The sequence below is a fragment of the Squalius cephalus genome (genome assembly GCF_949319135.1).
Source record: "Squalius cephalus genome assembly, chromosome: 1".
Classification (NCBI taxonomy): Eukaryota; Metazoa; Chordata; class Actinopteri; order Cypriniformes; family Leuciscidae; genus Squalius; species Squalius cephalus.
In genome coordinates this window covers 100,689-120,295 of record NC_137122.1, presented here as the reverse complement: position 1 = coordinate 120,295, position 19,607 = coordinate 100,689, and the positions used below count along the sequence as shown (strand labels likewise).

Below are 19,607 nucleotides of genomic sequence, written 5' to 3'. Positions count from 1 at the left end.
AGGCAAATTTGCAGCGCTCCATATAAAAGAGACAAGAAGTCTCCTCCTGTTGAGAAAAGCTTGACCTGAACACCTCAAATGATAACCTCACTAATGCTTATTTAAAGCTGTTTTAAATGCAGTTTCCAGCAAAGTGCAGTTAAATATTAAATATGTTTTAGTGTTTAAATGTCATGTGTTCTGGCTCCTTCTGTCTTTTTACACTCAGAGTCTTTCATATGAGTTAATTTCTTTTTGCGCGCAGTATCTTAAACTATTTGCTCTCCATGTACAAAACTAAATATCATCGATTTGTAAAGAGGACTTTCTACAACCTAAAAGCTTTAAAGACCACTCAAACATATAGACAGTCCTCTCAGAAATCTGACTGGACACAATCAAGCTTTGTGACAGGAGACTCGTCAACATGTGAACTTTTTGATGAACTCAGAGCTTCTCCTGTTTGGGCTGTTAGACACCGAGGTGATTAAATATTCGATAAACATGCACAACTTGTGAAACACGAGTGAGTTTAATTACTTTAAGACAGTTTTCATACAGTAACTTTGTATATAGGACAGGTTATGCATCCAATTTAAATACAGATGACATGGGCAATAATACATGTATTACAACATTTAAATTCTTGTTATTAATTTAAACATTTTAATTCAGATCCAGTTTAACAATGACACAACTGTAAGGGCTCATTTTTATGCAGCTAGTGTTTATTTCTCTTAAACACTTGTTGCACAGTAGAAAATCTACACCTCAATTTGAGATTGTTGACAAATGTCATTGTTAACAAATAAATCCACATTCACATTAATCTTGATTAAAGATCATTTGCAGTAAATGGTGCATCCTAAATTGTACATGTTTTGTTAACTGTATGTAAAACATGTGAAAGTGTTTACTTCGTAAAAAGAGCACAATTCAACTTGGAAACAGGAGGCCATGTACTCTCCACTTTATAGACCACCTCACATGGAAGACCTAACTGCTCTGACCTCTTCTTTATCTCTACGACTTTAAAGACCTCATAGGGAGGAATCAGCACTTCTGCTTCTGCTTCCCCAAATTTAGAATAGAGGGAGACATCTACTCCCATGCACGTGAAAATCTCAAAGCATGACTTATCTCCGAACGATATCTTGCTGTAATCACCCACGGAGGCTGAGGTGAAAGAGCCAAAGCGAAACTCTTTGTCTTTAACATCTTGGCTAAAGTACCTGTCGACTCTACGGTAGCCAGTGAGACATTGTATTTTATCAAAGGCTCTTTCAGCTTGAATGGCAGTAGTCAGGAAAAAATGAAGTGCGTGATACCTGAATTCGTATGCGGTCGTATACTGAGATCCCTGGGTTCGAACTGCAGAGTTGAAATCAAGATACACATCGCCTTCGCCAGAGGTGTAATAATAAATAGCTACAATCTGATCTTTTTCTAGTGATTTGGTTTTCCCATCCTTAAATTTCTCGAGGACATATTTCTCTGAGCTCTCCCAGACCTTTTTGAAGGTTTTGTCTTTGTTCTTCTCATTCTGCAGGTCTGCTGTTAACCTCTCCATCATTTTATCTTTGCACCCATAGTACATGTCGTCAACAGAGTTTTCAGCCATGTCCAGTGGTAGCACACTGTTTCCCCCAGCTACACCACCAGCTACAGCACCAGATTTACTTGCCAGCTTCAAAGAAATAATAGACATTTTAGAACAATTAATCTTGTTTTCTGGTCATCTTACGGATGTTGGTGCACAGTAGTGAAAATTAAGCAACCCTACCATTGCCATTCCTGTAGAGACTCCGTAAGTGAGAAGCACTGCTGCCACAACGACCATCATTGCCATCTTCCACCACAGCAGAAACCTGGAGACTGTTGTGGAAAATCTCTTCGGTGTTCAGTGATGAAGCTGGAAAATAAGATTGTCTGACACACTGGGTTTATCGATTTTATCTTGCAAGTAGAAGGAAGCAGTTTAACAGAGTGTCAAGCAGTCTGCAAAATTACGTCGAGGAATCGAAGGCTTTCCCAGAGTTTTTATGGGCGAGCAATGCAGGGGGAGGGACTGAATTCTTGTCGACTCAGCAATCCTGGTCCTTTAGACGTCTTCGAGGGGAATCCATGATGTGTCATCTTCTATGATCTGGTTATTCCAGTACTGTACACGTTCATTTTCATGGGAGGCTGTTTGAACAAACTAAAACAGTTGTAATTTCATAGGAAATTTAGATTCTAACACACTTGCATTTGGTCCCCAAAAGAAAGGCGAGTCCCCACAATGTGACTGTTAACTAATGTTTGTCCCCACAACAGGAATAATACACATTTGATGTTCTGTTGGGTGTCACTTATGGAGCAACTTCCTCACACCACAGACCTCGGCTGCTCAGTCTGAGTTCATCTGTCTGTTCATCCACCGCTCACATCTTTAACACATCACACATGAAAATAACATGTTCTTTGTCTTTAGTTAATCTGTGAGACAATAGTGGGTGTAGAGAAAGTATGGATGTTTTTAGATGTTTAAAATTAGCTGGTCTTTTGAGTATATTGTAAATTTTACCAGTTAGGATGGACTCTTAAGCTGCACCAATTCTTAATTATGTGTGGTTTCCTTTGTGTTGTCAGATCTTTGAGCTGGTTCAGGACAGTGACCATGAGGTCTTATCTTCACAGTTCTGCAAGCTTAGCGTACTCATTCAAATCACATTTACATTCAAGGCAAATTTGCAGTGCTCCATGTAAGAGAGACAAAACGTCTCCTCCTGTTGAGAAAAGCTTGACCTGAACACATCAGATGATATGCAAACTCACTAATGCCTATTTAAAGCTGTTTTAAATGCAGTTTCCAGCAAAGTGCAGTTAAATATTAAATATGTTTTAGTGTTTAAATGTCATGTGTTCCGGCTCCGGCTCCTTCTGTCTTTTTACACTCAGAGTCTTTTATCTATCTTAAGCTATTTGCTCTCCATGTACAAAACTAAATATCATCGATTTGTAAAGAGGACTTTCTACAACCTAAAAGCTTTAAAGACCATTCAAACATATAGACAGTCCTCTCAGAAATTGTACTCGGTTACTAATGTAACCTCGGTTCTCTCTAGAAGAGGAGAGTACGAGTACTGCGTAATATCTTACGCTAGGGGAAAAATCTCTTTTCCGCGAGATACTGAAGCCAAAAATTATCCTTAATTTAGAAATAATGTAAAACGCGTTGTGGCAGCATGCAGACATAGGCAAGACGGCTCGCGCGCCTATTGGCTGCCCTGCGGCAACTGCAGCAGCCTATCGAGAGAGGCCCTTTGTGACGTCAGATCCAATGGGGGCGCTTCGCGCCCACTGCGTCACGTCCCGCCGAAACAGGCATGGCTTAGGCCTATAAATACAGCTCGACAGGCTGATAGAATCTGGTTTTTCATCGCCGATGCGAACCAGAGCGTGTTGCAAGCACGGCAAGATACCCTCTTCTAGAGAGAACCGAGGTTACGTTAGTAACCGAGTACGTTCTCTTACGAGAGGTTCTCTCGTACTGCGTAATATCTTACGCTAGGGGAACACAGTGTAAAACGCTGTGCGTGCTGAGATCCAGCACCAAAGTCCCAAGGGCAGGTGCCCGGGGCTCATATAGTGCATGGTCATCAGGGACTCACAGAGAGTCCAGAAAGAGGGGCTATAACAGCATCATTCCCGTAATAAGTAGCGTCCTAAAGGAGCAAATTATATCAATAGTGTTCCACGCAGTCAGGGCGAAAACTCGGCCTGGACTGATGAATATTATGGGTCCTACGCACTGCCCATAGAGTTATTTAGTCGATCAGCGAGCGGCGCTCAAGCAGTGTCAGTATTCTGAGCCGATAGCATCAGGCGAGCGGGTTGTACACGCCGCCTTCAGTCGCCGTACCTGCTGCGCTATCCGGCGTATAATATCCTTTTTCTCTGCTAAGTGTGTGTTCGCCGCCGCGACTCACACTCTCTCTCTAAAAGAGCCGAGCGTCTTTTTCAAGATGCCTCACACCTTCTGTGGCTCGTGTCGAGCCCCACTCAGTGACGGGGACCGCCATGTCATCTGAGTTTCCTGCCTGGGTGAAGAACACGCAGTTCTCGGCTGCCCTCACTGCGAGCTAATGCCCATGGTGACTCTGAGGACTTGCCAGGCATCTTTCGCCGAGACTGCACCTCCGCCCGCTGCGGTGCCGCGCTGTAAAAAGCAACCCGCGAAAAACCTTCAACCCGCGAAAGCTCGCCGGTTCGCCCGCCAGCTTCGCCGCCTGCGTCGCCCGAGTCTCTCACCGACGGACAGTGGCCGCCGCCTGCCGCCGCTTCCGTCATGGATGCAATGTTCAGCACCCCGCGTGCCTCACTCACCGGCGAAGGGAGGAGGGAGGGAGAGAGAGTGTTTTTAGTCCCACCGAGGCCGGACCAACCTCTAATTCTCACACATTTCTCAGTCCCCTCTTAAGTTCAGGCGGCTGGAAATATTAATATTGCACTAAATGAGCCTGTTATAATACATGCCCGCCTGCAAACAAACACCGACACAAAACATGACGCTTTCTTACATACAGAAAGCGAACCCGCCTCTCGCACATAATGGTGCTCGAGTATTTATGAGCGTCTGAACATATGAGCCTTCAAAGCATTTCGCTCTGTCAGTCCCCTTAAAAGGCGATTGCAGATGTGTATTTTGCAGCCAACGAGCTTCAGATGCAGAGGCTCGTCCCGCTGAAGGCTTTTTGAAGGCGCGGCTTCTTCCTCTCAGGATCCAGCGATGCGAGAGCTTCGCTGAAGAGATGAAAAGTCAGGTTCTATCAGCCTGTCGAGCTGTATTTATAGGCCCAAGCCTAGAATGGATACTTTGACAATTTTCAATCTGGTTTCCGACCGCACCACAGCACAGAGACAGCGCTCATAAAGATAATAAACGATATTCGTTTAAATACTGATTCAGGCAAATTATCAGTGCTGGAACTACTCGACCTCAGTGCCGCTTTTGGATGTTTAAAATGAGCTGGTCTTTTGAGTATATTGTCACTTTCACCATAACAGTAAGATGAACATTTGGTCTCCTAAACTGCACCTTGCTACGTGGACTGTGATGAGCTAGTTGCCCACACCATGAGACAACACTTCATAACAAAAACCTTATATTTAATGTAGCTACTTATTTAAATGTTAAATCTTCAGGGTGGTTTTCCGTTTCCCAGATATGTTTTGTGGTCGATCTGGATTCGTTTAAAGGAAGGGACTTAGACTGAGCTTACAAACATGTCGATTTTACTGTAACTTAAAATATTTTGTTGTATGTCAGTGTTATTTGAGCGAGGTCAGGTGGTGAAGATAAATTACTTCAGTAAAAATAACAATGCCACACTGTAAACATATGTGTTGGTTCCCAAACTTCAGGGGTCCGTTCTTCGTACGTCGCTAACTCAGTTAGCAGGATTTGATTGTTGGCGATTTGGCATGATCTTGGATTGTTTGGTTCTTTGATGCCCATCCTGGACTTGCTGTCATAGCAACAGGTGCGCAAACTTGAACCTGCTCACGAACAAAAGTCGGCACACCACGGCTCCAAAAATGTGAAAAATTTAATAGTAGACTCATACACAGGTGGTCACGTTTCGAGCATGCAGGCTCTTCGTCAGACAATTAAGAGTTAAACACACCATGCCTTTATACTCACATTTAAAAAAAAAAAAAAAAATCTTAAAGAAACGAACGAATATCAAATTCTTCATTTAATCCCCTTGGTGCCATAGTGCCTAATGTGTAAATCCAGAAGGGTTCACGTTTTAGAAGTAAAGACATTAGACATAAAAAGGTAGTCTGTAATGTCCACATAACACAGGCTGGACAGCCTTAACATAAACAAGACATGCCAAGAGTGTGTGGGGCCCAGTGATACCAGGAAAAACACATTTGGTACTTTTGTTTAGTGCCTATCCTGTCATGCAAGTGTAGCCAGCGGCGTCAGGTACTGGAGGGCAACTGTATGAAACAACAATTATATAATGTTCAACTACGCCACCCGGTATATACCGGGAACTATCAGCCCCAAATCAGGGAGCGCACAGGTTCGTTACCAAAAGAAATGGGTGAGCAGAGAGACATAGGCCAGGGAATATCAATTATGAGGCAGTTTTATTCAAATACAAAATTTAAAACCATCAATACATTAATCTATCAAGGGCTCAATATTCACATGTCAAAAAGAAAAGAAAACACTTTACAAGACTTCAAAAATAAAGAAACAATAAATTCAAACAAACAAATACACGAGAAAGCTTAATTGAGAGGGAGATGGCCTGCTGTGACCCTCAATTCACACAACACACTTAATATCCCCACACACCCACTCTGGTGTAGTCAGATCACTCAATAAGCACAGCACTCATTGTGAACCCCGTTAAACAGCGGCTAAACCCCTCCCCTATACCTTTCTTCGTCACGCTGTTTACAAGAAAAGAAAAGACAAACAATAAACATTAACTAGCTGGTATGAACCAGCCCCCAAAGAAAGAAACAATCAGTTCACAAACATAAAAGAATAATAATACACAAAAACAATATTCACTTCGCTCTCGGTTTGGAAATCAAAATAAACTTAAACCTAAAAAGAAAATTAAATTATATTACATACAAAATACGCAAAAATGAGCACAAGACAAAATAAAGAAAAAGCTCAATTACAATTCGGAACAAACAAGAAACACATCAAAATAACCAGCAGGGCCACGATCGCCCGCACACAAAGAGCAAGCCGGCGAGAAAACAGCCGCGCTTCCACTTTAGTTCTCACACTGCGGCGAGCAATCGTCCAGGCTCACGGTTAGGCAAGTTCAAGTTCGCTCCGACGAAAAGACGACCAAAATAAGCCCAGGCAAGACAGCAGTGCGTTACGTCAATAGACGTGCATCTCGTCCCGCAATATAGAGGTGAAACCCTTGCTCTCGTCACTCAATCTGTCGAACATGAAATAAAAGTTACTAATAAAACAATAAAAGAGACAAACCACGTGAATGGCTCTCATACATACCGGAAATGTTCTCAGCGCAGCGTGCGTGTTCGCTGGCCTCAACATGCCGCTGGTTGCTCGTCATGAACTACACAGACTCAAAATAGTAAATACACGTTCCATTGACAAATCCTCAAAACAGACGTAGGTTACCAACCTCAAAATCCAGGGCAGCCTGTGCACGGCCGCACAGAGCCGAGACGGCACTTCAGCTACTCTCCCATTCATAAATGGCGGCCTCCGTAAAGGGGCGGTACGGGTGTCAACGCATCCCAAGTGACAAAAACCTCCCCATTTTATACCATGACAGAAGACTGCCGATAGGTTCAGCGTTCTCACATGACACTGGTCAATGATCCACACTTCACCCTGCTACACAAGTTTGAAAAATAATATGCACATAATAATTTAGTTTGTTACAAAATCATTTTATTTCTTTTATATGGGTACACTTTTTCACAATATTGACTTTTTTTCATTACTTTTAAAGTTAAGTTGAAAACGTATCTTTTTAACTTGGCTTTTAGTTAAGGGTATTTGTTCATTGAAGTAATAACTTATTTTTATTTATTTTTTCCCCCTCTCTTTCTCGTCTGTACTGATCTCACTATACAGTTGTGAGACAAGTACAAGTTCCTTGCAAGGACAATTTTGCCTGTATTATTGGTGTCCCCTTCAAAACTTGCTCTTGAGAAATGTTATGTTTATTGTCCCCCCTCCAACATTTAGATGAAATTTTCACCCCTGCTTGGAGGTGAAACGAGTGTTCACATTTAGAGCATCCTATTTCAATAATGGTCATGGTTTTACGATAATCATTTATGTGGGAGGACACCAACCCAATAGCCCAAAGGATGAGGGAGCTAGAGGAGCAACAACAGTTATTTAGTTTGTGGGCAGCACACCAATCACCAAAGTCGTGTGTGACAGTGAAGTGTCTGCATTAAATTAAGTTAATTCAGGTGAAATCCAGCTGAATATTCTACTCCCAGGTGAAGCGTGTACGCTGAAGGCACGCCTCAAGTTATCGACTGCGACACTCCCCTCGCTCTGCCAGCTGAAGCCCAGTTCTCTTTCACAAAGACAACTGATTTTTACTCCACCGCAACAAAGCAGTAAGTGACCAAGTCATCTCTAACCCTCCTGTGGTGTTCATCTCTTTGTTCAGTGTTCACGGGTCTGCTGGATCCAATATTGGGTTTTTAGAACACACAACCACACATTCCCTAATTTATGAACGCATGAACTTCATCCGGTTTCCGGGTCGAGTACGCTGTGCGCGTTTGTGCTGCCGCTTCGAATCCTGGATTGTTTGTACTGTTTGTCTGGTTCGGATATTTTTTCTTTTTCATCGGAACTCTGTGTTGATTACTCCGTTTCTCACTATTGCTCACTGACCTGGACTGTTGTCACTGCACTGACCACCTCTGCTGTCTGCAAGACGTTGAGAATACTGTGCGTGTCTGTGCAGCTGTTTCGCGCCTGGTTGGATTACTCCACTTTTTCACTGTTTAAACTCTGAACTGAACTGTTGATAAGTCTGCCATCGGGCTGCTGCGAGCTTTCTTCCCTGTTACATCTCTACCACACTCGGCTCCTCAGATGGGTGAGTTACTGCTCTCTCTGTCGGTTGCGCTGTTTGTTTACTGCTTACTATCTGGGTGCGTTGCCTCCTATTTAGTCAGCTGTTTTGGTGAAGTGACGTTCAGGTTTGGCTAACGTGGTTTTGCTTGTGTTTGGGCTTTCACTTTCTCAGCATCAACATGCCTTGTGCAAAAACATTTTTTTCTTTTTTCCTCTGCATTATTTTTTGTCTTACATCTGTGATGGATATTGAATATTCTACATCACAACTGAGGGCCTTTAACTGCCGCCCGCGTCTTGATTCGGTGACGTATGAATACTGCCAGAGACTAGGGATTCTCCGTCGCCCAAGATACATACACCGTTCGCGGCGCACACTCTTGAGTTCCTTCTGTTCAAAGCCTGATGCTCCACCTTGCATCTGGACCAACAATAGACTATCTTCCATGCCTAGACAACTGCCTGCCGGTCCCACCATTCAGCGTTCTCTGATCTATCTCACTGATAGCGATCTGCAACATACACCTAATTTGAATCCATCGCATCATCACTTTGCACTTTTGAACTGTCGATCAATTTCGGACAAAGCCCCTTATCTCAATGAAACGATCACTGACAATAACCTTGACATTTTTATTCTCACTGAAACTTGGCAAGTTCCTGAAGATTTTCTACAGTTAAATCTACTTACGCCAGATGGATATAATTATCTGTCCAGACCGCGACCCCATGGTAAAGGGGGTGGTCTTGCTATCATCCATCGTGATAACTTCCGTATCAAGCAACTTGACTTTCATGATACCAGTACATTTGAGTACATGGTTTTGAAGGCTGACTCTCTCATAATTATTTTGCTCTATCGACCTCCTAAGGTCCTGTCTAACTTCTTTTCTGAACTCAGCGAACTGTTGACCCTTGCCTGCTCATTGTCATTTCCCATTCTACTGCTTGGTGACTTTAATATTCATGTTGATGCTGTTTGCTCTAACACCAACCAGTTACTTTCTATCTTTGAATGTTTTAATCTGACTCAGCATGTTAATTTTCCCACTCATTCCCGTGGTCATACCCTTGATTTGATCTGTACATCAAGGGCCAATATCTCCTCCATCACTTCTACTGACACTGGTATTTCTGATCATAAATTTCTTGATTTTAGCCTCAGCCTGCCTATGCTTAAGAATTGTTCTACAACTGTCATATCTTACCGCAATCTCAAAGCTGTTGATACTGCATTATTTTGTACCTCCGTTTCCTCTTCTAATCTCTCTGATGTCTTTGATATCTCTTCAGCCTCACTGATACTATCTAACTATAACACCATAATCGCGGATATCTTAGATAAGCATGCTCCTGTCAAGACCAGAAGTGTCCCTTCCACACATTCGTCTCCTTGGTACACTCCTGAGCTCCGTATCTTAAAGGCCACTGGTAGACGGCTTGAGCGTTACTACAGGAAAACTGGCCTGACTGTTCACCATTTGGCATTTACTGAACATATCAAAACGTACAAATCGGCCCTGAACCTGGCTCGTTCCAGTTTTGTATCTGCGACAATTAATAAATCAAGTAACAGGCCAAAAGCATTATTTAACACAATAAATAAACTTACCAAACCTCCATCTCATGTTGCTCTAGCTTCTGATGAACTTTGCATTTCATTCTTGACTTACTTGCTAGAAAAGACAGATGCCGTAAACCAGTGCCTCTTTAATGATGCTACTAACATTAGTTATCTGCCGAATAAACCTGGTCAATCCCTGTCTTTCTTTTCTCTGTCTACTCCTTCTTCTGTCTCTGAGTTAATCTTGAAATCCAACCCTTCATCATGTCATCTTGACCCTGCTCCTACTACTCTTCTGAAACGTTGCCATTCAGTTATTTCTGCACCTATCTCTCACTTCATCAATGCATCTCTTACCTCTGCTTCATTTCCTCTGTCACTCAAAACTGCAGCTGTTACCCCAGTTCTCAAGAAACCCAACCTTGATCCCTCAGTTTTATCTAATTATCGTCCCATTTCAAATCTCCCCTTCATAGCTAAATTACTAGAAAGTACTGTTGCCTCCCAGCTTCAGTCTTTTCTAGTTGAAAATAATCTTTTTGATCCTTTTCAGTCTGGTTTTCGCCCTTTGCATAGTACTGAAACTGCACTAGTTAAGGTACTGAATGATCTGCTTCTCTCTGGTGACTCTGGTTCTCTGTCTATGCTCCTGCTGCTCGACCTCAGCTCTGCCTTCGATACCGTCTCCCATCAACTACTCATTTCGCGCCTTTCGGATGTGGGTATTTCTGGTGCTGCTCTTTCGTGGTTTTCCTCCTATCTCTCTGACAGACTGTTCTACATTTCACTTCAGAATTTTCACTCACCTACTGTCCCCCTGAAGCAAGGTGTCCCTCAGGGATCCGTTCTTGGGCCATTATTATTTATAATCTACATAATACCTCTTGGTCAGATCCTCCGTCGTCATGGTTTTAATTATCATTTTTACGCTGACGACATTCAATTATATACTACCTGTACATCGACTTTATCTCTCACAACTGACAAAATCTCTGCTTGTGTACATGAAATAAAAGATTGGCTTCATTCAAATTTTCTAAAACTTAACATGGACAAAACTGAGATTATTTTCACTGGACCTCCGTCACTCAATAATAAAATTCCTACCAACTTCACCTGTGAGATCGCTGGCTCTCTTATCAAACCATCTAGTACTATTAAAAATCTTGGTGTAATTTTCGATTCCACTCTATCTTTCCACTCTCACATTAATTCTATCACTAAATTGGCATTCTTTCATCTACATCGTATCGCTCAGCTCCGTCCCTTTATCAGTATCTCAGATGCTGAAACCGTCATCCATGCATTTGTCACCTCACGTCTCGATTACTGCAATGCACTTTTCATTGGCCTATCAGCTAGCTCCATTTCCAAATTACAATACATTCAAAACTCTGCTGCCAGACTACTCACCCACACCAAGCGTTCTGCACATATTTCCCCAATTCTGCATGATCTTCACTGGCTTCCTGTGGCTTACCGTATCAAATTCAAAATTCTCCTTCTCACTTTTAAGTCTCTGCACGGCCTGGCTCCCCCCTATCTCTGTAACCTGCTTCTCCCCTACACCCCGACTCGCTCTTTACGATCCGCTGATTCTAGCCTTCTCGTCGTCCCTCGGCATCGTCTTGCTTCAATGGGGGGCAGATCATTCAGTGTTGTTGAACTCTCTCCCCCGATCACTCTGTTCTGTTAACACTATCTCTGAATTCAAATCCATGCTCAAAACTCACCTATTTTCTGAATGTTATAATTCTTAATTATTATTATTATTTTTTTTCTCAAAGTTATATCTGTTTGTATTCTGCTGGTTGCCGCCCCATCTACCCATTTTTCACTTACTGTACTTGCACTCTCAACTGCCTACTGTTGTTCTGTCTGCTGTCTTTGTCAACTGCCTTTATTGTTGTTTGTTTATTGTAAAGTGTCCTTGAGCTCTGGAAAGGCGCTATATAAATAAAACTTATTATTATTATTATTATTATTAGGGAAACAACTGAGCAGACATCAACTCTATTTCAACTTCAATTACAAGCAATTTGGACACTAGGCCTTTTCAGGTTAATCTCTGCCAAACAGGCTTCCTCTTCCAGATCACCATTACTGGTAGCAGCAGCAGGTTCCCATCAGTGGAAAAAACATGAAAAATAAAAAAGAGCGCTTGACATTTGTTGTACAATAAGGAAACAACCTAAGATTTGGTGGAGTTGAAACTGCACCTGACCGTGGCACTAGAGTCAGACCTTAGTTTCAGTAGTCATGTCAAAACAATAACTAAATCAGCATACTATCATCTGAAAAATACTGCAAGAATTAGATGCTTTGTTTCCAGACAAGACTTAGAGAAACTTGTTCATGCTTTCATCACCAGCAGGGTGGATTATTGTAATGGACTCCTCACTGGCCTTCCCAAAAAGACCATAAGACAGTTGCAGCTCATACAGAACGCGGATCAGAACCAGAACATATGAACATATCACACCAGTCCTCAGGTCTTTACACTGGCTCCCAGTTAGATTTAGGATTGATTTTAAAGTATTATTACTGGTATATAAATCATTCAATGGCCTAGGACCTCAATACATTGCAGATATGCTCACTGAATATAAACCCAACAGATCACTCAGATCATTAGGATAATATCAGCTAGAAATACCAAGGGTTCACTCTAAGCATGGCGAGTCTGCTTTAGCTATTATACTGGAACCAGCTTCCATGTAAAGCACTTTGAATTGCCATTGTGAATGAAATATAAGTTTATAAATAAACTTGCCTTGCCTTGCTTATTATTGTCACGGTTGAGTTATGCACTGTTTCCTCTGTGTCTCGTGTCATTGTTTGTTTTCATGTCTGTGAGTGTGCGTGAGTGGGCGTTGTCCCGCTCGCGTGATTGTTCAGTGCTCCAGCTGATAATCATCACACTCACTCCCCGCTCCAGCTGCTTTCAATTCCTGCTCTCCATTTATACTCACTCATCTCTCCATTCCAGCGTCCATCCGTTGTTTGCCGTCCTGTGTGTGTGTGTTGTGCCGTCTCATCCGGATCTTGTTATTCCTGAGGATCGCGTCTTCTCTGTTTCACCGCCCACGAGCACCGAGCACTGGGGATCTACGTATTCACCGCATCAGCGCACTTCATCACGTGACCATCGAAGTCCCTGCGAGAGTGAGCCTGATTGTCTGCCCCCTGAGAGCGTCTGTTTGCCTGTTCCTGAGAGCGTCTGTTTGCCTGTTCCTGAGAGCATCGGATCGCCTGTCCCCGAGAGATCGTTCAGCATTGACTTTTGAGTGTTATTTCCTTTGAGCTTGCTGTTCGTAAATAAACACCTTTTTACCTGCAACTGCTTCCAGTATTCTATCATGACAGAACGGATGGACCAAGACATGGGAGCAGCAGGTGGATCTTCAGCCTCGTTGGAGGAGTTTATTCGAGTATGCATCGGCCGTATGGATGCACAGGAACGCAGCCAGGGGGAGACAGGACGAGCTATTCAGGCTCTTGCCTCGCAGGTGTCCGAGCTCACCCAGCGATTCCATCAGCTTCAACCTCCCACTGCGCCAGCACCACCTGACGCACTGGCAGTTCCTCCCATACCAGCTGTGCCTCTCTCCCAGTCGGAGCCCAGACTCCCTACTCCTGAGTCATACTCCGGTGAGCCCAACTTCTGTCGTCCATTTCTAACACGTTGCAGCATGCATTTCGCCCTACAGCCGAGGACCTTCGAGAAAGAGGAGTCGAAAGTGGCGTTCGTATTGACGCTACTGACTGGGAGAGCGGCGCTTTGGGGAACTGGCGTGTGGGAAAATCAAGACCAGTGCTGCTCCTCGTTCCAGGCGCTCGCGACGGAAATGAGGAGGGTCTTTGATCGTGCCGTCGCGGGAAGAGAGGCTGCCAGGGTTCTGGCAGAGCTACGCCAGGGAGATCGATCCGTCTCGGACTATTCCATTGAGTTCAAGACCCTGGCGGCCGAGTGTCGCTGGAACGAGGAGGCGCAGTGGGATTTATTCCTGCATGGGCTGGCCGAACGCGTCCAAAGGGAGATCTACGCCCTGGACCTGCCCTCATCACTAAACGCGCTTATTGATCTGGCCTTGAGGGTGGACGCTCAGCTATCTCGGATCGGTCGTCGAACGTCACCCACCAGAGTCCGCGGCAGCGTGGAACACCAGTGGTCCAGCGGCATGGACGCGTTCGGTCCCCACGATCCCGAGCCCATGCAGGTAGGGCGAGCTCGGCTTTCCCGGGAGGAGAGAGAAAGGCGGAGATCCCAGGGCCTTTGTCTATACTGTGGTGGCGCCGGACATTTCGCTCATTGTTGTCCAGTAAAAGGCCCAGCCCGATAGTAAGTATGAGGCTACTATCGGGTGGGATCTCCGCAGAAAAGACCTCATCCACTTCCACCATCCTCCCGGTAAGACTGAGATGGTCAACTCAAGATCACCACTGCAAGGCACTTGTCGACTCGGGAGCTGAAGGTAACTTTATGGATCACAGTTTTGCTTTACAGTTTCAAATTCCCCTCAGAACACTCCCTCAGACCATCACTGTAAATGCATTAAACGGACAAACACTACCGGCCATCTCTCAAGTCACCGAGAGCCTCACACTCATCACATCTGGAAATCACGCTGAGACCATTTCATTTTACATCATGGACTCCCACCTTACACCCATCGTTTTAGGACACCCCTGGTTAAGTTTGCATAACCCCCGTATTGACTGGAAACAGAGAACCATATCGGCTTGGAGCACTGAGTGTCATAATTCGTGTCTAGTGTCTGCTTGTTCTGTTGTTTCTGTCCCTGTGTTGCAGGAGGAAGCAGTGGATTTGTCAAACGTGCCCGTAGAGTACCAGGACCTGAGGGAAGTGTTCAGTAAGTCAAGGGCTGCTTCTCTCCCTCCGCATCGTCCCTATGACTGTGCAATAGATTTACTGCCAGGTAAGTCTCCGCCTAAAGGCAAGATTTATTCACTCTCGGTTCCTGAGAGAGAGGCTATGGAGAAATATATTTCTGATTCTCTAGCAACCGGGTTCATCCGACCTTCCTCTTCTCCTGCGGGGGCGGGGTTCTTTTTTGTGGGGAAGAAGGACGGTTCTCTGCGACCTTGCATTGATTACCGAGGGTTGAATAACATCACGGTGAAGAACACTTATCCTTTGCCGTTGATGTCTTCAGCCTTCGAGAGGTTGCAGGGAGCCTCACTCTTCACAAAATTGGACTTACGTAACGCTTATCATTTGGTCCGCATCAGGAAGGGGGATGAATGGAAGACTGCTTTTAACACCTCTAGGGGGCACTTTGAATATTTGGTTATGCCGTTTGGCCTGTCCAATAGTCCCGCAGTCTTCCAGGCGCTCGTCAATGATGTGTTGCGAGACATGATCGATCAGTTCATATATGTTTACCTGGATGACATATTGATTTTTTCTTCGTCTCTCCAGGAGCATGTGCAACATGTCCGACGAGTGCTTCAAAGGTTGCTAGAGAATGGGCTTTTTGTCAAGGCGGAGAAATGCGTTTTCCATGCACAGTCGGTTCCTTTTCTGGGACACATCGTGTCGGCTGAAGGTATGCGTATGGATCCTGACAAAGTTAAGGCTGTGGTAGAGTGGCCAATCCCAGATTCCCGCAAGGCCCTGCAGCGGTTTTTGGGATTCGCCAATTTCTATCGGCGATTTATTCGCAACTTCGGCCAACTAGCCGCACCTCTGACCGCCTTGACCTCACCCAAAACTACGTTCAGGTGGTCAGACGCAGCTGAGGCTGCGTTTGCCAAACTCAAGAGCCGCTTTGTTTCAGCTCCCATCTTAATTGCCCCTGATTCGGCACGTCAGTTTGTGGTTGAGGTCGATGCGTCAGAGGTGGGGGTAGGCGCAGTTCTTTCACAACGCTCTCCTTCAGACGACAAGATGCATCCCTGCGCGTTTTTGTCACATCGTCTATCTCCTGCCGAACGAAATTATGACATTGGTAACCGAGAGTTGTTGGCAGTCAAGTTAGCGTTGGAGGAATGGCGCCACTGGTTGGAGGGATCAGGGGTACCCTTCATCGTCTGGACAGACCATAAGAATCTGGAATATATTAGAACCGCCAAAAGATTGAACTCCAGGCAGGCTCGGTGGGCACTTTTTTTCGGTCGTTTCGATTTTACTCTTTCTTATCGTCCAGGGTCCAAAAACATCAAACCCGATTCTTTGTCGCGTATTTTTGATCGTCCCGAACACGAACCTACTCCCGAGCGCATTTTTCCAGAGACCCTAATTATCTCTTCGCTCACATGGGAGGTCGAATCGAGGGTCAAGAGGGCCTTGGAAGGGGTAACGCCTCCGATCCGGTGCCCACCTAACCGCTTATTTGTGCCGGAGGGATTACGATCAGACGTTATCCAGTGGGGTCATTGCTCTAATCTAGCCTGTCATCCAGGGGTGAGTCGTACTATCTTTTTAGTTAAGCAGCGATTCTGGTGGCCACTTATGGCTCGTGATGTTCACAATTTTGTTTTGGCTTGCTCAAATTGTGCCAACCACCTGTTTTTCCTAGTACGGAATCCGAAGTCGCGGTCTCCTCTGCCCACGCCTTCATCCAGAGGTGTCACCGTACTTGGACGAGAGCCCGGGAGACACTCCTCCAAGTGCGGGAGCGCACCAAGGCCAAAGCCGATCGCCACCGGTCCAGGCCTCCCGTATACGTCGTCGGTTCCAAAGTGTGGCTTTCTACCAAGAACATTCCTCTCCGCTCCGTATCGAATAAATTAGCTCCTAAATTTATTGGCCCGTTTTCTGTCACCAAGATCGTTAGTCCGGTGGCAGTCCGCCTCAACCTTCCTCCGGCGTACAGGAGAATTCATCCGGTCTTCCACGTCTCTAAGATAAAGCCCGTGTTTTTTGCACGTATTAATCCGCCAGTCCCGGTTCCCCCACCGCCGCGACTCGTAGACGGGGAACCATCTTATTCGGTTCGTCGCATCCTGGATTCAAGGCGGAGGGGACGCGGATTTCAGTACTTGGTGGATTGGGAAGGTTACGGTCCGGAGGAGAGAAGTTGGGTCCCTGCTCGTGACATTCTGGATCACTCCCTTATCGATGATTACAATCGACAGGTAAGGAGGCCTGGGAATGCCGTGAGGCATTCCTAGGAGAGGGGGTACTGTCACGGTTGAGTTATGCACTGTTTCCTCTGTGTCTCGTGTCATTGTTTGTTTTCATGTCTGTGAGTGTGCGTGAGTGGGCGTTGTCCCGCTCGCGTGATTGTTCAGTGCTCCAGCTGATAATCATCACACTCACTCCCCGCTCCAGCTGCTTTCAATTCCCGCTCTCCATTTATACTCACTCATCTCTCCATTCCAGCGTCCATCCGTTGTTTGCCGTCCTGTGTGTGTGTGTTGTGCCGTCTCATCCGGATCTTGTTATTCCTGAGGATCGCGTCTTCTCTGTTTCACCGCCCACGAGCACCGAGCACTGGGGATCTACGTATTCACCGCATCAGCGCACTTCATCACGTGACCATCGAAGTCCCTGCGAGAGTGAGCCTGATTGTCTGCCCCCTGAGAGCGTCTGTTTGCCTGTTCCTGAGAGCGTCTGTTTGCCTGTTCCTGAGAGCATCGGATCGCCTGTCCCCGAGAGATCGTTCAGCATTGACTTTTGAGTGTTATTTCCTTTGAGCTTGCTGTTCGTAAATAAACACCTTTTTACCTGCAACTGCTTCCAGTATTCTATCATGACAATTATAGCACAGACAACATACTATAATTTATCCCATTCAGCAGTGTTTTATATCATTTTAAAGGGTTTTCTGTAAAATTACACTGGAATATTGCATATATAGCACTGGATATGGGTATGGGCAGAGTTTAGATTTGGGTAGGTGGAAATTCAGATTAAAATGAACATCTTTTTCATTTTTTATTATACAGAAGAAAAAAAAATAGCCAGTGTTTGCTGGCATCTAGAGGAAACAAAAAATCTAGAGGCCACTTTATTTTTTATTTTATTTTTTATTACAGCTCAGACAACATGTACATAAATGTTTATAACTTTTAGCACTGTTAAAATGACTCCAACATTGTCCATTTTGACAAAGCAATGATGAAATGTCAGGCTTTTCTATTTGGGTAGGCAAATCCAGGTGGAAATCCCCCAAAATGGCCCCGGATCTTATCAGGTTAACATGCTATATAAAAATATCTGTGGGCTATTTTGAGCTGAAACTTCACACACACACTCTGAAGACATCAGAGATTTATTTTACATATTGTGAACAGGGCATTATGCCACCCCTTTAATGGTAAAACTGAACTGAACTTTTCGAAGATTTCTCCTTTTATTATCTTGGAGATCCTATTTTTTTCCTACGCTTATGGCGTATGTTGCTTCTGATGTTTATTCTTGCCACTGTATCAGTCTGTGGAATATATAGCCTACTTAGGAAATCACAGTAACCGCTGGAATGAAAGTCTCTTTCAAACTCATTTTGAAATGATTGATCTTGCTGATTGATTGTAGCTGAAATAAGATGCATTTGCTTGTCAACGCCAAGGACTAAAATCCACACAGCTATAGTGTTCTTCCTCAATTTCAGTTTACATTCATACATTTAACAGGCACATTTAGAGGAGCATAAGCAATTCTTTACAGAACCAACACAATTCAAAGTAAACAATTGCAGATTTATTAGGCTAGACTGGGAAACAAGCTAGAGCAGTGGTTCCCAAACCTGTCCTGCCGGCACCCCAACACTGCACGTTTTCTTTGTCTCCCTAATCAAACACACCAGATTCAACTCATCAGCTCATTATCACATGGGTTAATGTTGTAATGTCCCAGTGTTGGGGGTCCTCCAGGACTGAGCTAGAACATAGGTCAAATGCCAAGAAGAGTATACTAAGAGTATATGTTTTACTTCTTGCATTTGGATCCTACGGAGCCCAAAGGGACATGGTTGAGGAACAAATATGAGATGGGAGGGAAAATGATGCTGTTTCAACATGAATTGCAAGAAAGGTATGCTTTCTCTCAGTCTGATTGCTCCAGATACCCACATTCACTCTTTTAAGACAGGCTTAATGCATGTATTTGTCAAGAAAAAAAAAAGAACAATTCAAGATTAAACGGGATTAATTCAACAGATCTCAATAAGCACAAGCAATTTTGTTAATACATGTTTTGTACAATCTAAAATACAAGATTGTCATATATTAGGAGTATTAGTATATATTAGTGCTATATTAGTCCCATTATATTTATGCAGTTTAATAGTTTTAATGTTAAATGTAGAAAGATTTTATATCATAACTTTTCTTTTCTTAAAAAATCTTTCTATTAATTTTCAACTTTTGATTGAGTCAAACAAACATAATTCTATAGTCATTTTAATCCACGATCTAATAACTATATTACTAACTATATATATATATATATATATATATATGTGTGTGTGTGTGTGTGTGTGTGTGTGTGTGTGT

General features: G+C 44.0%; 1 protein-coding gene across 1 annotated transcript; it reads right to left on the bottom strand.

Moving 5' to 3' along the window:
- Positions 1-494: 494 nt before the first annotated feature.
- LOC307155187 (ecto-ADP-ribosyltransferase 5-like) lies at positions 495-1,992 on the bottom strand. The gene is made up of 2 exons (XM_079865730.1): positions 1,763-1,992; positions 495-1,666 (listed from the first exon to the last, which is right to left on the bottom strand). The coding sequence occupies exons 1-2, from the start codon at positions 1,826-1,828 to the stop codon at positions 893-895; spliced, it is 840 nt and encodes a 279-aa protein (XP_079721856.1). The 5' UTR covers positions 1,829-1,992; the 3' UTR covers positions 495-892.
- Positions 1,993-19,607: the final 17,615 nt, after the last annotated feature.